We start from the raw sequence: 16653 nt of genomic DNA on the forward strand, positions 1-16653 counted from the left end.
ATCCTCCATTTCACTCTTTTTCATTTTCCTTTCTTATCCACGCTAGACCCATGTGTCCCTCGGAAATCTCGCTTGGTTTCACTTTGGTTTGGCCCTGCGGCAGGACTAAACCCAGCAGGTTTCCTTGGCTTCACTCATTCCTTCTCTCTTCTTCTCCCTCCTCCTCTCCATCTTTCCTTCCTTCTCCTCCCCCTGACCCCCCTTTCCTCTCCCTCCCTCCCTCCCGGCTCCGCGTTTCCCTTCGGCAGTGGGCCCGCGGCTCTGGGCACCATGCTCCAGTTCCTGCGGTTGCTGCTTTTGCTGCTATTGCCTCCCCCAGGGTCTCCCGAGCCTTCCGAGCCCCCGGGCCTGGCCCAGTTGTCGCCGCTGGAGCCACCCCAGCCCCCCGACTTGCTCTACGCGGACGGGCTGCGAGCCTACTCCGCCGGGGCTTGGGCGCCTGCCGTGGCACTGCTGAGAGAGGCGCTGCGGAGCTGGGCGGCACTGGGCCACGCACGGCGAGACTGTGGGGCGAGTTGTGCGGCCGAGCCTGGTGCCGCGCTCCCCGCCCAGCTCCTGGGCGCCCCGCAACCTGCCTCGGGGCCCGGGACCTGGGAACCGCTGTTGTTGCGCGCCACGCTCCGCCGCGCCGAGTGCTTGACCCAGTGCGCAGCGCGAAGGCTGGGCCCGGGGGGCGCGGCGCGGCTCCGCGTGGGGAGCGCTCTGCGGGATGTCTTCCACCGGCGGGAGCCCTACAACTACCTGCAGAGGGCCTACTACCAGGTGCGGGAGCCTGGGAGGGTGCTAAAGTGGCTGTCTTACTTGGAGGTGACCAAGAGAGGGCGAGATGTTCTCCGCCCGGACTCTAGGGTGGAGTCGTGGGGGGCGTATAACGGACCTCTACACTTGAGTGGGTACCATCAAAACGGTGGCCAGTTTTGTGATGGCTGGCAGAGGGAGGGCCAAGGGAGAGTGGGGGTCAAGTTGAAATGAAGAGGAGTCGGAGTAGATCGAATATGGAGGGAGGGCTCTGCAGTTTTATTTTAGCGGCTCTCAGAGAGAGAGAGGAGAGAGAGAGAGAGAGAGAGAGAGAGAGAGAGAGAGAGAGAGAGAGAGAGAGAGAGAGAGAGAGAGAGAGAGAGTGTGTGTGTGTGTGTGTGTGTGTGTGTGTAGTGGGTTGAGCATGAGCCTTCTCAGGGGCAGGACAGAGCTTCAGGAAGGCTGAATGAAGGAGGCGAGGTCTGGAGGAGGAAGCAAGGCTGAGGCTGGAATGTGGGTCTGTGGCAGTACCCAGGGTGCAGCTACCAGGACGGTAGTGATGACTACGTGGCTGGAGGAGGGAGGGGCTCAAGTTACACTCACCTCAGCTCAGGGTCCTAGAGGCCCACAGATTCTAGTCAGTCACGGTCTCTCCCACTGCCCCATCTACTTCAGCCATTCATTTCGTTGTCCCCCAGAACTGAAACCCCGAGATTCTCAGCCCACCCACTGCAAAGATTTCAGACCTCCTTTTTTTTATGTACCAGACTTCTGGGATTCCTAACGTTCTGGCTTCCAAGGGATTTTGATGGTTTCCAGGTGGGACAGTCCAGATTGGTTAGGCTCCCATAAGGCTCTGGGGGAAGCCCGACCCCCCCCTCCAACACCTTTGGGCTCTGATAGTTCATCCCTTTGGCTCTTCAGTTGAAGAAGTTGAACCTGGCGGCTTCTGCAGCACACACCTTCTTTGTGGCGAACCCCACACACTTGCAGATGCGAGAAGATATGGCCAAGTACAGGCGAATGTCTGGGATCCGACCTCAGAGCTTCCAGGACCTGGCCACGCCCCTGTACTGGGTGAGAGCCTCCGTGCTGGTTGGATGCTGCCACCGCTAGCCTTGGGCAGTTTGAGCATCAGGAGAGCTGGGCACAGTTCCTTAGTGGCCCTGGGTGAAGAGGGATCGTAATAAGCCTCCTCTGTGGGCACTAAAGTGTGTGCTGGTCCAACAATCTGATTCTGAGGCCACACTTGTTCTTCCTCCAGGTGCATGAAGTAGGATAATGGATTTTATACTCCAAACAAGCCCATTTCTTTTTCTTTCTTTCTTTCTTTCTTTCTTTCTTTCTTTCTTTCTTTGTTTTTCTTGAGGGAGGGGGTGTTTCAAGACAGGGTTTCTCTGTGTAGCCTTGGTTGTCCTGGACTCACTTTGTATACCAGGCCGGCCTCGAACTCACAGCGATCCACCTGCCTCTGCCTCCTGAGTGCCTGGATTAAAGGCGTGCGCCATCACGCCCAGCTTTAAGCCCATTTCTTTTCCACCTCCTTAGCTTTCTTTTGGAAACAGGCTCTCACTGTGCTGCCCTAGCTGGCCTCAAAGTCAATGAGACCCAATTGCCTCTGCCTCCTTTGTGGCAGATTAAAAGCATCTGCCACCATGCCCTTTGACCTCCCAATCTTGTTTGATAGCCCACCACCACCAGTCTCAGGTGACTTAAGTGCTCCCGTTGCCCACAGGCAGCCTATGACACTGGCCTGAAGCTACTGGGGCAGCAGGAGGCAACATTGGCACTGCCCAAGCTAGAGGAGGCCCTCCAGGGAAGCCTGGCCCACATGGAGAGCTGTCGTGCTAACTGTGAGGGGCCTGAGGAACAGCAAGGGGCTGAAGAGGATGTGGAGGAAGAGAGCCAGGGAGGCCTGTATGAAGCCATTGCAAGTGAGGGGCTTGACTGTGTGCTGTGAGACAGTAAGGATCCCGGGGTGGGGGGGGGAGTATAGAATGTATGCACAGGGTATAGCTCATTTGTATTCTCTGCAGGACACTGGATACGGGTTCTGCAGTGCCGGCAGCGCTGCGTGGCAGACACAGCCACTCGTCCTGGTCGCAGCTTCCCTGTCCCTGACTTCTTCCCCAGCCAGCTGCGAAGGCTGCATGGGGCCTATGCTCAGGGTCAGCTTGGGATAGGATGGCGGCTCACGGGAGGAGTTGAAGATTTGTCTCTGGTGCCATTCTGAGCTCCATCTGTCTCTGCTTTCCATCTGACTCTGCACTGATGGTCAGGTCCCCTCTGGGGACCATCGCTTTAGAATGCTGTTCTTTGTCACCATTGTGCAAAGTTGGGGGGGGCGCTGGGCTACCTCAGCCCTTTGCTGCTTCTCGCCTTCCCCCTTTATTCTCCCCTCCTCCTCTTCTTTGAGCTCTGCCATTGAAGGTATGTTTGAGGATGCTTTTGAAAGAAGTGCTGGGTGGGCACATCTCACCATCAGGCTGGGGCTTCTGGGAGTTGGCAGTTTTCCAAGTGACCTTCAGCTTTCCTTATCTCCTGCCCACTTCTGACCTTCCTCCGTCTCCAGTGGGGAATGTGTCTCAGGCCATCGAAAATGTCCTGAGTGTCCTGCTCTTCTACCCAGAGGATGAGGCTGCCAAAAAGGCTCTGAACCAGTACCACACTCAGCTGGGAGAGCCAAGACCCGGCCTGGGACCACGAGAGGTAAGCCCTCCCTTCAAGCTCACAGATGGGTAAGGCTTGGAGCAAGCACTCTCAGCAACCCTGAGAGTGACCTGGATTCTATACTTCATTGTGGCTTCTTTGTTTAATTAATTAATTAATTTGTTTGTTTTATTTTATTTTTATTTGCTCACATGTATATGCTCCATATATGTGTGCTCTCAAAGGTCAGAAGAAGGCGTGGAGCCGGGGTGATGGGCGCACACTCCTTTAATCCCAGCAATTCAGAAGTTAGAGGTACGCAGATCTCTGTGAGATGAGGCCAGCCTGGTCAGCAGAGTGAGTTCCAGGCCAGACCCTGTCTCAAAACAAACGAACAGACAAACAACAAAAGAGGGCATGGATGGAATGGAAATTCCTGGGATGGAGTTAGGATGGTTGTGAGCCACCTTGTGGGTGCTGAGAACTGAACCTGGGTCTTCTGCAGGATCAACAAGTGCTCTTAACTACCAAGACCCTTATTTACTTATTTATTTATCTTTAGCCAGGGTCTCAATATTTAGCTCTGGCTGGTCTGGAACTCACTGTATAGACCAGACTGGCCTCGAACTAACAGTGACCTGCCTGCCTCTGTCTTCTGAGTGTTGGGATCTAAAGTGTATAAGATTACACCCAGCTCTTTCTGGCTTCTTATCCAAGCTCTTTAGCCACCAAAGGGACCCCCAAGTCTAGGTTCTGACTTCTGCCTTAGCTCCCTGACCGCCCCCTGCAACCTCCCCCCACATCAGGCGGTGTTTACTTAAGAGTCTATCTCCAGAACTATTTTCTTCCCTTAATCTTATGTCTGCCTGTCTGTGTGCATCAACACACACACACACACACACACACACACACCTCTCAGTTACTCTCTTATTGTGAAAGCTGACCCACTGCAGCATCGGGCGTGGTGAAGGACCTCAAGAGCGTGCAAATGTCCCACAGAGCCCAGGGCTGCCCTGTGTTCCAGCTTTCTCTTCCTTTCTGCTTTCTGTCTCCCCTCCTCTCCGTCTCTGCCCGGCTCAGGACATCCAGCGCTTCATCCTTCGCTCCCTCGGGGAGAAGAGACAGCTCTATTATGCCATGGAGCACCTGGGCACCAGCTTCAAGGACCCGGTAAGCAGTTGTGTTCTCTCAAGAGTGAGGCACAGTGATGGTAGATGGCCATGTACCGCTGCAGTCCGCAACAGTGTCCCACTTGCCCACAACCCTGCAGACTTAGCGAATTCTGGCATCCCGGGTTTTCAGGGACAGTTAAAATGGCCCGGGGATCATGCATGGCTAAGAATCGGTCTCTCTGCCACAAATACCTTCTGGTTACCAGCTTGCCCTGATCCCAGTTTCTTTACCTGTAAATTGTAAAGATCACACACTTTGCACAGTCCTATAAGCTGTGCCATCTGATTTTTTTTTTTAAAGTACAGAAAGCGTCACTACTGCCAACTCCATTACACTCCTTTAGTTATGAGGAGCAAGTGTCATTGTCACGAGCCGTACTTAAGCCAGTAGTTTTCCAATTGACTTTTGGAGAGCTGGGATGACTTAGTGATCAGTGCTTGCCCAGCACACATAAATTCCCAGGGTTCTATCTCCAGTACTGCAAAAAGAAGATGGAAGGGAGGGAGGAAGAGGAAGAGAAGCGGGAAATATTCTGGACCCGCTGGTTCTCTGTTGGAGGAGGGGATGGGTTGTCCCACACCGACGGTGGGTGTTTGGCTGCTGCCCTGACGTCTTCCCAGTAGATGACAAAAGCACACCGATAGTCCTTAAATCATGAAATCAATAGTTTCCAGACACTGCCTAGTGTCCCCTGGGAGGGTGTCAAATCCCTCTCGCTGAGGGTGATGGATAAAAGTGGGGGCTGTAAGGCTGGTTTAAATCCTACTTCACCACTTATGAGCTATGTACAGTCGGCCCTAGTATTTGGCCTTTCTGTGTCTCAGAACCCTCAGCTGGAAAGTGAGCACGTGGGAACTACCTGCTTCGTTAGACTATTACAAACTTTAAACTACACATCTCACTGCAAGTTGTAGAGCTTTTTGTGGCTCCCCACAGCTTTTAACACCTAGGAAACAGTAAGTGCAACGGGAGTCGTTGACCATTATAGTCTAGAGCCCTGAGGCCGTAAGCTGTGGGTGAGTTAGCTCTGGCACCGAGTGCAGGCTTTTCTCTCCTTTGCCTTCCTCGTTGAAAGCAGGAAGCCTTTAACATGGACCTTCAGATTTTAGTGTCAGGAATCACAGGAGCTAAGCATGCCGTGATGGTGGTGTTCTTGACTGTCACAGGACTCATGGACCCCAGAAGATTTCATCCCTAAGGCACTGAGAGAGAAGCTCAGGTAGGACATGCCCTGTGGTGGTGGCCACTTGGCCAGGCTGGGAGGTGAGGGTGTGTCCCCGCTGTCTACTGAGTATGTCTCTCACCCCTGAGAGAGGATCAAGAGAAGAGGTCTTGGGACCACGAGCCTCCACAGTCAAAGCCCCTCACTTACTGGAAGGGTGAGTTCCTTAGGCTGTGCGGCATGGGGGGGGTGTTGAAGAGGGGGGTAGAAGCCTGAATTCCTGAAATCTGCCAGCTGAGGCCCTCCAAGTGAGCCCCAGTGACCTGCCCCCCCCCCCCCCCCCCCGCTTCCCCTTGTAGATGTCCTTCTCCTGGAGGGTGTGACCCTCACCCAGGATGCTCAACAGCTGAATGGGTCCGAGCGAGCTGTCTTGGATGGGCTGCTAACTCCAGCTGAGTGTGGGGTTCTACTGAAGTTGGCTAAGGTATGATGGGTGTGGTTCAGCTGCCTGGTTAGGGACCCTCAGGCTCAGCTGCCTGCTCCTTGAACTTGGCCTGTGTCCACCCAGTGTTCTGGCTGTCTCAACTTCCTCTTAAAGTCTGTATTTTATCTCAACTGCGGAAAAGTTCCTTTTCCTCTTTTTATTTATTTTACTTATTTTTCCATAAACACAAGGAGTTTATCATGATACGCTCTTCACAGTACCTCATGTAAAGTTAATAGCCCAAAAAAGTCTATTTAAAACTATACTGATGAGCCAGGCATGGTGGCGCACGCCTTTAATCCCAGCACTCAGGAGGCAGAGGCAGGCGGGTCTCTGTGAGTTCGAGGCCAGCCTGGTCTACCAAGCAAATCCAGGACAGGCAAGGCTAACACAGAGAAACCCTGTCTTGAAAAAAACCAAAACCAAAAACAAACAAATAAAACTATATTGATGATGTAAAACAGGCATAGCATGAAAACAAAGACTCTTCCTGATTTTAGAGACTCTCTTAATATGGAATTATCTTTTTAACATTTTTAGTGTCAGTTCTGAGTGAATCGGGGTGGCCTCTTCCTTTGTCGCTCAACAAGCCTCCTGCCCTGATCCTGTTCTGATGGCATCTCTCGTGTACACAGTGTCTGTGGAAGGAACTTTAGAACAGCTCCCTTTTTTTTTTTAGATTTTGAGACAGGGTCTCACTAGGTAAATCAGGTTGGCCTTGAACTCAGAGAGATCCAACAGCCTCTGCCCGTGCTGGGATGAAAGGTGTGCGCCACCATGCCTGGCTCCCCCTTCTTGGTTCCTTGTTTGAAGTCTTCTGGACTACTTTTTTAGAGCTATAGCTACGGAGGACATGTGTCTGCTTTGGGTGACCACATTTGGGACAAATGCCTGTGTTGTGCTTAGTAAGGTCAGAAGGGTTTTTTCTCCTACATCTGTTAACGTCAGTCCTGCATCTGTTTTGGGAGCTGCCATCCAAACGGTGCTGTCTAAAAGGCCAGAACTTTCTATATCCACGGGTATCATTTGCTAGTGTGTGAGTGTGGGTGGACGCTGGCCTGCTAACGCCCACAGGGGGGCTGCAGCCGCTTCCAGAGCCTCCAGGATGCCCAGGGCACACAGGCAGAAGCCCCAGCAGCAGCCGTCAGTCGCCACGTTCCTCTACTTCCTTTCCCTCTTAATTTAGCTGACACAGATAGGGTGGGGTGTCCTTATTTGAGACAGGGTCTTGCTATGTTGCCCAGGCTGTCCTTAAATTCAGGATCCTCCTATTAGTACCCCACCTAGCCTTCTGTCCTAGAATGACAAGCCTTGCAGGTGTATGTCACCACACCTGGCCGCAGTGGATGTGCCTTACAACTAACAGAAGAAAAGGCAAAACGGAAGAGCATAGGCTGGGTGGGTCCAGCAAGGCTCCCTGGCTACCCGAGAATTCAGGTGCCACGCAGGGTCCCTTTCCCAGGTATTCCATCCCAGCTTGGGTTGAATGACCCATGCTCACATGTGGAGGCTGCCATCTGGTGATGCTTCGGTCCTCACTCCAGACCTGGACTCATTTGTTATGTATTCATGGAGTGCCTGTTGTGGACCAGAGAGCTCTGAGTTCGAGGCCAGCCTGGTCTCCAGAGTGAGTTCCAGGACAGCCAGGGGTACACAGAGAAACCCTGTCTTTGAAAAAAAAAAAAAAACAAAGACAAACAAACAAAAACAACAACAAAAAAGGAAAGACAGAAAGAAGTGTGTACTATCTAAACAGAAACACTGGCATGCCGAGTCGTAAGTGGTTTTCCCAGAGGGCTGATATTCCAGTTCAACCCTACACCAGTCTTGCTGTGCTTTGCAGTGTCAGGGGCTCAAACCAAGGCTGCTGTGCACATTAGGCAAGCACTTTGCCACACCCTCAGCGCCTTCTATCAGTCTTACTCATCTGTTGCCATCCTAGCCACTGGGGAGGCTCAGGCAGGAGGATTGCTTGGGCTTGAGCTTTTAAAGCCAGCCTGGGCAACATAAAGAGACCCAGTCACAAAGGAGAGAAAGAAAGCAGACAAGGGAGAAGACAAAGAAGAAGAAGGAGGGGCTGGAGAGATGGCTCAGTGCTTAGCAGCATTGACAGCTCTTCCAGAGGACCCAGGTTCGAGCCCTACCACATGGTAGCTGACAGCCATCTATAACTCCAGTGCTAGGTGATCTGAAGTCCAGCTTACATGCAGACAAAAACCCCAAGACACATTTTAAAAGTATAACAAAAACATGAAGGAGGAGGAGAAGCAGAAACAAGTGCTTTCTAGGAACTGTAGTAATACATGAGTTAAAACTGTGGTCCAGAACCAGGCAGTGGAGGCGCACGCCTTTAATCCCAGCACTTAGGAGGCAGAGGCAGGTGGATCTCCATCAGTTCGAGGCCATCTTGGGCTACAGAATGAGTTCCAAGACAGCCAGAGCTGTTACACAGAGAAACCCTGTCTCAAAAAACCAAACAAACAAACAAAGTGTGGGCCAGGCTGGGCAGTGCTGGCACGCACCTTTAATGCCAGAATTAAGGAGGCAGAGGCAGGCAAATCTCTAAGTCTGAGGCCAGCCTGGTCTACAGAGCAATCAGTTCTAGGACAGCCAGAACTACATAGAGAAATCCAGTCTCAAAAAAAAAAAAACAAAAACAAATGAGGCTCAGAGGTTAAGGGCACTGTCTGCTCTTCCAGAGGTCCTGAGTTCAATTTCCAGGAATCACATGGTGGCTTGTAACCATCTATAATGTGATCTGATGCCCTCTTCTGGCCTGCAGGGACACATGCGAGCAGTGTACTGTATAAGTAATAAATAAATCTTTAAAAAAACAAACACAAAACCCAAACCAAACAGAACAAAGTGTGGACCAGATCCAGTATTTACCTGTGACTTTGGGCAATTCATTTAAATGTTTGTGAGTTAGTTTCTCATCTGTAAAGTGAAGTTAATCATAATGTTTCTATCATGGTGTTGTCCTGACAGTTAGATAAACTAGCACATCGGAAAGCCTTTAGGAGGATGGAGAAAGCTCAAGATGCTTAGTTGCTGTCATGCTGCTGTCTGTTATTAAGAGGATATAGGAAAGAGGGAGAGAGCCCAGAGTGGTGGCCTATCAGCAGGGAGGGCCCTCTGTTCCCTCGCAGGGAGTGTCAGCTTGATTGGCAGCTGGTGGATTTAAGCAGAGCACATCCCAATGAGGGTAGATCCAAGCGCTGCATCCTGTAGACTCAGGAGCTCCCTCTAGTGACAGTCTTCAGAAGGCAACGGGAAAGAAATGGGTGGAGGAGTATTAGTATTAGGAGAGGTTCAGTGAAGAGAGGGGAACAGACAGGAGAGGCAAGGAGTAAAAGTGACAGAATGCAAGGACTAAGTCTGCTGAAGGCAGTGAGAGGACGACACCAAGGGTAGCCTCAGACATCTTTTCAATCCTTAGCTTAGTCTGGCCTGAGGACCTTTGCACTTGTTTTTCCCTTTCACATATTCAAGTGGCATCTCTGCAGTGTCTGGTTTCAATTTATAAATCACCCCTCTAAGTAGCCACAGGTGAACATTTGTAAAATCATAACCTTTGTTTTAATTTTCTTCATGCCACCTCTGGCCATCTGAATTGGTTTTTCTATGCATCTTATCTTAAAACATAAATCCCAGGGGCGGAGGAGGTAGTTTATTTGGTGGAGGGCTTGCCTAACATGCACAGAGCCCTGGGGTTTGATTTCTAGCACCTCATGAGCCAGGTGTAGTGGCAGAGATCTGTAACCAGCACTGAAGAAAGCTGAGGTGGGCTGGAGAGATGCCTCAGAGGTTAAGAACACCGACTGTTCTTCCTAAGGACCTGTGTTCAATTCCCAGCAACCACCTGGTGGCCTCTTCTGGGGTGCAGGTGCATATGTGGGCAGAGCAATGTATACATAATAAATAAATAAATAAATAAATAAATAAATATTTTTTAAAAAAAGAAAGAAAGAAAGCTGAGGTAGGAGGATCAGGAATCCAAAATCATCTTCCGCTACATAATCAAGTTTAAGATCCACCTGGGCTACGTGAGACACCATCTCAAACAGCTTACAAACAACGAATAGGGCTAGATGGTTCGGTGTATAGCTAGCTCAGAAGTGGAGATTGCTCGGCATGGGTTGGTCCTCCCTAGGTTTCATCCTAGCATTGCAAAAGAGGAGGAGAAGGAAGAGGAAGAAGAGAAGGTAGAGGTGGCAGCCAGATGTCTTAGTGGTCTCTCGGGGCTGAGGTTTGCACGCAGAGGCAACTGTGGAGTCACGTTCATACTGAGATTCAGCAAGCAGACTGGAAAAATGAATGTCTGTAGGGCATGGTGGTTCACTGCTATGATCCCAGCACTTGGGAAGTGAAGGCAGAAAGATTGTGGCAGACTAGGCCACATATTGATTTCCAGGCCAACCTTGGCTGCAGAATGAGACCATGTCTCAAAGCAAACAAACAAACAAACAAACAAAAATCCCTTAAGTAGACAACCAAACATGGCGTGACCCCAGGTGGCGTGAATCATTGCTAATCGTTGGATAATAAGGATCTAGCATCAGGAGCAATGGAATCCTGGAGCCCATAGGTTCTCCAAAACAAAACAAGACATCAGTGGGACAGGGTCAGCACTGTCCCACCCCTTGAAGTCTCTGCCTGGCCCATCAGATTCCTGCTAGCATCCCACTTGCAGAAAGACTCCTGTCTCCCTAGGGAAGGGTGACCCAGTACTTCCTGCTCCAGACTCCAGCTCTGTCTCTCCTCCAGCCATTTTTTTTGGGGGGGGGGGTGTTTTTTGAGACAGGGTTTCTCTGTGTAGCCTTGGCTGTCATGGACTTGCTTTGTAGACCAGGCTGGCCTCGAACTCACAGCGATCCACCTGCCTTTGCCCCGCCCCCCCAAGTGCTGGGATTAAAGGCGTGCGCCACCACACCTGGCTGCCTTCAGCCATTCTTACAATCTCAAGGTCCCTTCTTCCCCACTATGGGATGCTCTCCAGGATAAAATCTGCAGGCTTCCCTTGGTAAGTAGCATTCCAGAGCTTTTTTGAGAGTGACAGTCCAGGCAACTGGGACAATTGCCATTCTCTGGGGGAAAGGCCATAGCTCAGGAAAAAAAAAGTCACAAGGGAATTCTGGAAGATTCTAGTCACCTCCAGGGAGTGAGAAGGCCCGGAGGAGAGCCTGGTAGTGTGTGGCAGGGAAGTATGCTGGGAGTGACTAAACCCCTTCCTGTTTAGGATGCAGCTGACGCCGGAGCCAGGTCTGGCTATCGCGGCCGCCGCTCCCCTCATAGTCCTCATGAGCGCTTTGAGGGGCTCACGGTGCTCAAGGCTGCTCAGGTAAGAGGAGGCACCTGGGCTGGGCTGGTGCTCAGGGACTTGAGAAGAGAGGCCATGTCAGGAGGCTAGGTACCAGGGCCCAGGCTCCCATGGAGGCATTCTCTGGGGACCTAGATCACTGTGTTCTTGGTCCGTAGTTGAGTAAGGGTGTGTTCTGAGCCCTAGGGCCCTGGTGTTGTCATGGAGGAGGAGTTTGGGCTACTGGACAGTCTAGACCCACATAGGAGAGTAGTGTCAGAGAAACGCGGCAGCTAACACTAGGCCTACCTTCCATGGCCTCTCTCCCTGCCTGCAGCTGGCCAGGGCTGGGACTGTGGGCAGACCTGGTGCTAAGCTGCTTTTGGAGGTGAGTGAGCGAGTACGGACCTTGACCCAGGCCTACTTCTCCCCGGAACGGCCACTGCATCTATCCTTCACCCACCTGGTGTGCCGAAGTGCCATAGAAGGTAACCGTCAGGGAACCGCATCATGCCTGCCCAGGCCTTGGGTTCCGTCTTCACTGCAGAACATCCCCTACTGGCCTAACTGGGGGCAAGGAGCACCTCTGCTTACTTGTTGCCCCAGGAGCTACAAGGCATGTGGGTAGAGTGAGCCCAGGGGGCCGAGGATGGGGACCCTGATTCGTTCACTAGATCTGTTTACATCCCAGGGGAGCAAGAGCAGCGCATGGACTTGAGTCACCCGGTCCACGCAGACAACTGTGTCCTGGACCCTGAGACTGGTGAATGCTGGAGAGAGCCCCCAGCCTATACCTATCGAGACTATAGGTAGGTCACCTCTCTGGGGACAGGCAGGTAGTCATACAAAGGTCCAAATGCTGTCTTGTCGCAGGCCTGGGACTGGGTTGGGGTGGGGGTGGGGGTAGGGTGGGCATGGGTGGGCAGGGATCTCACTGCCTCCTGTCTTTACTTCCCAGTGGACTCCTCTACCTCAATGATGACTTCAAGGGAGGTGACCTGTTCTTCACTCAGCCCAACGCCCTCACGGTCACGGTAGGGGGTTGGGGCAGAGGGCCCAGCTGTGGGGTCAGGATTCAAAACAGAGGCTCTCCAGAGGCAAATGCAGGGAAATGGCTGGGGCCACATTAAGCCTGTCCCTCCCCGCCTCTCTGGTCCTGCTGGCCAGCAGAGGCTGAGCCCCACAGGAGATCTCTAAATGGTCTCCCGCCCTGACTTCATAGTTTGCCTCACCTCCTGAGGGCGGTTGCTAGGCACAGGATACACATTTGGAGTTCCAGCTGTTGAGGAAGCTAAGGTTGGGGGAATCACTTGAAGCCAGGAGTTCAAGGCCAACCTTGGCCAGGAGGCAGCTCAGTGGGTAAAGGTGCTTACCCCTAAGCCTGACCACCTGGCTTTGGTCACTCTAGGACTGACATGGAGGAGGAGAGAGCCAGTTACCACACCTGTCCTCTGACCTCCACACCAGGGTGCAGCATTCATCCTCACTCATAATAGAAATAATAACTCAAAACCAAAACAAGTCAAGGAGGGGCTGGAGAGATGGCTCAGTGGTTAACAGGACCAGGCTGCTCCTCAGAGGACCTGGTTTGATTCCCAGCATCCACATGGTAGAGTCTCTAACTCTAGTTTCAGGGGATCTAACCCCTCTTCTGGCCTCTACAGGTACCAGGAACAAAACATACACACAAAATCATAATATATATAATCAAAGGAGAGTGAAGCACAGCCCACGGGGACCCCACAGAGCCCTGTGTGTGTTCATATTCTAGGGATGTGAAGGCTTAACCCTTCCTCTCCCACAGCAAGGCCCCAGTGGAGCTGGTAGCATAGACACAGACAGGATCATTGGACTAGAGTTCATGAGGGGGTGGGGGGGCAGGTCCTAACATTTCTGAAACTCACTCTCCTAACTAAGGGTGATAGTAATAGTATCTATTATTATTGACATTGGTATTACTACTACTACTACTAATTTATTATTATTATTATTATTATTATTATTATTATTATTATTATTATTAACAGAGTTTTGCTGCATAGACCAGGTTGGCCTTGAATTGACTATGTAGCTAGCCCTGGCTGCTCTTGAACTTACAGAAATCCTCCTGTTTTGGCCTTCTGACTGCTGAGATTAGACATGCACCACCCCCAAGTGACTGACTAGTTAGCTGTCTCTTCTTTTCCTTTTGTTTCTAGAGACAGGGTCTCACCCCGTAGCCCTGGATGGCCTAGAGCTCACTATGTAGGCCAGGCTGGCTTTGAACCACAGAGATCCACCTTTTCGACCTCCCAAATGCAAGGGATTAAAGTCATGTGCCACCATGCCTGGCTTTGCACACACATATTGTGCAGAGTGCAGGTTGTGTGCATATGCCAGGACATGTGCGTGTCCCCGTGCACATGTGGAGATCAGAACACAGTTTCAGGTGTCATCCTCACCTCCTATCTCTGCCAAACATCTGGACCTAGGATTACTGGGATTACAGGCAGGAGCTTCTTCATCCAGCTTTTCTGTGGGTTCTGGGGGATCCGAACTCGTATCCTCATTCTTGCACAGCAGGCACATTGCCCACTGAGCCATCTTCCCATACTTACTATGAGAAGTCATTTTTTTAATGTTTATTTATTTTATGTGTGCATGTGCGAGAGGTGGATGGAGGGGAGGGCGCATCACACACATACACACACACACACACACACACACACACACACACACAGCTCGTGTGTAGAGCAGAGAATAACTTGTGGGAGGTGACTCTCTCCTTCCATGTGGGTGCTAGGGGTTGAGTTCAGGTTGTTTGCTGGTCTTGTTGGCAAGCACTTACCCCCTGAGCTATCACTCTGACCCCATAAAAAGTAATTTATATAATATGTTTACAAGAATGAACCACATGGGTAGGGGGTGGAGGTGGGGGTGGGGGCGGCGGTGCATGCCTTTAATCCCAGCATTTGGGAGGCAGAGGCAGTCAGGTGGATCTCCATGAGTTCAAGGCCAGCCTGGATTACAGAGTGAGTTCCAGGACAGCCAGAGCTGCTACATGGAGAAACCCTGTCTCAAAAAACCAAAACCAAAAAAAAAAAAAATTAATGAGCATTAGGTGTTGCTATTCTCCCATTCCTCGATCATGGAGACTTCTATTCCTGGTCCTAGAAATGGGCAGGAAGAGGGGCAGGCATGATAGTACACACCTGTAATGCTAGCATTAGGGAGGTTGAGGCAGGAGCTCCAGGCTAGCCTGTGTTCTTACACAGAGGAATTCTGCCTTATTCTTCATCCTAAAGCATAAGCAGAGAAGATCAGTTGCCTTCTGTGTACTCGTGCACAAGCTAGGATTTCCTCAGGATAGAAACGCTTCCAAGGTCTATGTCTCCTTCCATCACATCTGGCGCCGCCTTAGGGCTCATGGGGTCAGGCAGGAAAGGTCAGGCTCCAGGACAGGGAACCAACGCGACCCGACCCGACAAGAGGCACCTCCCCCTTTGGCTTCCATCTCCTCAGGCCCCGGTTTTACATTTGCTCCTTCCTGAGCTGAGTGCAGTTTCTCATTTGCCCCCTCCCCACCCCCAGCTAGTCCCTGAATTACGGAGTGAGGAGTAACAGACAAGGAGTCTGATTCTGTGTTGCCTTTCCCCTCAGGCTCAGGTTCGTCCTCGATGTGGGCGCCTGGTGGCCTTCAGCTCCGGTGGTGAGAATCCCCACGGTGTGTGGGCTGTGACTCAGGGACGGCGTTGTGCCCTAGCACTGTGGCACACGTGGGCACCTGAGCACAGGGAGCAGGTGAGGAGGAGGAGGGGTAGGAGGAGGCGAAGAGATGGGCAGGTGGTCACTGCAGACAGACGGGCTAACTAACGGAGGATGGAGGGATGCTTCTGAGTGGGTGGAGCTCTTGAGTGAGTAAGATGGTCCAGGAAAGGGGGCGGGACCCGGCCTGAACTACAGTTTTATCCATCCTCAGGAGTGGATAGAAGCCAAAGAGCTGCTGCAGGAGGAAGAAGAAGAGGAGGAAGAGGAAGAAACTCCCAGCAGAGACTCTGCCCCAGAACCCCCAAGTTACAAGCTTCAGCGGGTCCAGGACAAAGTTGGGAAGCCACACCGGGTCCGAGAGGAACTGTGAATGGCTGAGCCAACTTCTTAGGGGTACGGCCACTGAACCTGTGAAGGAACCGAGGAGAAGGCCTTGGGTGACATCAGGAACAGAGTACCATGCCCTGTCCCTTCAGTCTACCATCTTGGGGACCTACAAAGGCCACCAAGGCCTGGACTCACAAGCTTACTACACAGACTGAGCCTAGAGCCCATCAAGCCTGGGAGGTCTGGCCCCAGCTGAGGGACCTGCAGGGTCCCTAGGACAGAAGAGATCACTGTGCCTCTCTGAAAGCCATGGCAAGGACTGATGGCTGACTGCTTCTAATAAGAAAGACAGAGAGGGAACAAGCCCAAGCCGGGCATGGTGGCGCACGCCTTTAATCCCAGCACTCGGGAGGCAGAGGCAGGTGGATCGCTGTGAGTTCGAGGCCAGCCTGGTCTACAAAGCAAGTCTAGTACAGCCAAGGCTACACAGAGAAACCTTGTCTCAAAAAACAAAAAACAAAAAACAAAAAAAAAGAGAGAGAGAGAGACGAGGCCATCCTCTCCCAACCTGTGCAATAAAGAACATGAAGCTGCCCTAGCCAGGGCCTGGTCTGGTTCATCCCAGCTTTGGCGCCTGCTGGAGGTCGGGGTGGCTAGGGCTGGCCTGGGTGGAGACAGGTGGTATCTTTGGGCCTCCCAGAGGTGGAGCCACGACAGTCTGTGATTTGTCAGGGAAATCTCAGCCACCTGCTGCCTCATGCAAATAGGCCCGCGTGCCCCATCACCATCACAGCTGCTCCTTGGGCCTCCAACTCTAAGCCCTGTCATCCGTCCCTGAGGTGGGCAATCCCTCTGGCTCCTACCTCCCCAGTCCGATAAGACCCCAGGAGTCACATGATCAAGCATGAAGACAGATCCCCACCCACCCACACCATTCTAGGAGAAAGACACAGGGTTCTATTCTCTTTTGTAGCCATTTCTTTGCCTACAAGGCAGGGGCACATTGGCCCAGCTGCCCCCCGCCCCCCCGGGGTCCCGTGTCAACTCCCCCCCCCAACTAGGATCAGGCCCAGG

General features: G+C 52.0%; 1 protein-coding gene across 1 annotated transcript; it reads left to right on the forward strand.

Annotated features, from left to right (window-relative positions):
* The first annotated feature begins 48 nt into the window (after positions 1-48).
* On the forward strand, positions 49-16201 carry P3H3 (prolyl 3-hydroxylase 3). Its single transcript, XM_084765090.1, has 15 exons — positions 49-762; positions 1663-1815; positions 2474-2672; positions 2775-2906; positions 3311-3447; positions 4468-4557; positions 5727-5779; positions 5872-5939; positions 6082-6206; positions 11446-11547; positions 11843-11993; positions 12197-12314; positions 12464-12539; positions 15145-15285; positions 15464-16201. The coding sequence occupies exons 1-15, from the start codon at positions 271-273 to the stop codon at positions 15620-15622; spliced, it is 2196 nt and encodes a 731-aa protein (XP_084621216.1). The 5' UTR covers positions 49-270; the 3' UTR covers positions 15623-16201.
* The last annotated feature ends 452 nt before the right edge of the window (positions 16202-16653 follow it).

The sequence above is a fragment of the Acomys minous genome (assembly GCF_964271855.1).
Source record: "Acomys minous genome assembly, chromosome: 17".
NCBI classification, from domain to species: domain Eukaryota; kingdom Metazoa; phylum Chordata; class Mammalia; order Rodentia; family Muridae; genus Acomys; species Acomys minous.

Excerpts from the sequence above, each read along its gene's own strand:
- P3H3 (XM_084765090.1), top strand. The coding sequence starts at position 271 with ATGCTCCAGTTCCTGCGGTTGCTGCTTTTGCTGCTATTGCCTCCCCCA. Across the intron at positions 763-1,662 it reads TGCAGAGGGCCTACTACCAG|TTGAAGAAGTTGAACCTGGC; the intron begins GTGCGGGAGCCT and ends TTGGCTCTTCAG. Across the intron at positions 12,315-12,463 it reads TATACCTATCGAGACTATAG|TGGACTCCTCTACCTCAATG; the intron begins GTAGGTCACCTC and ends TTTACTTCCCAG.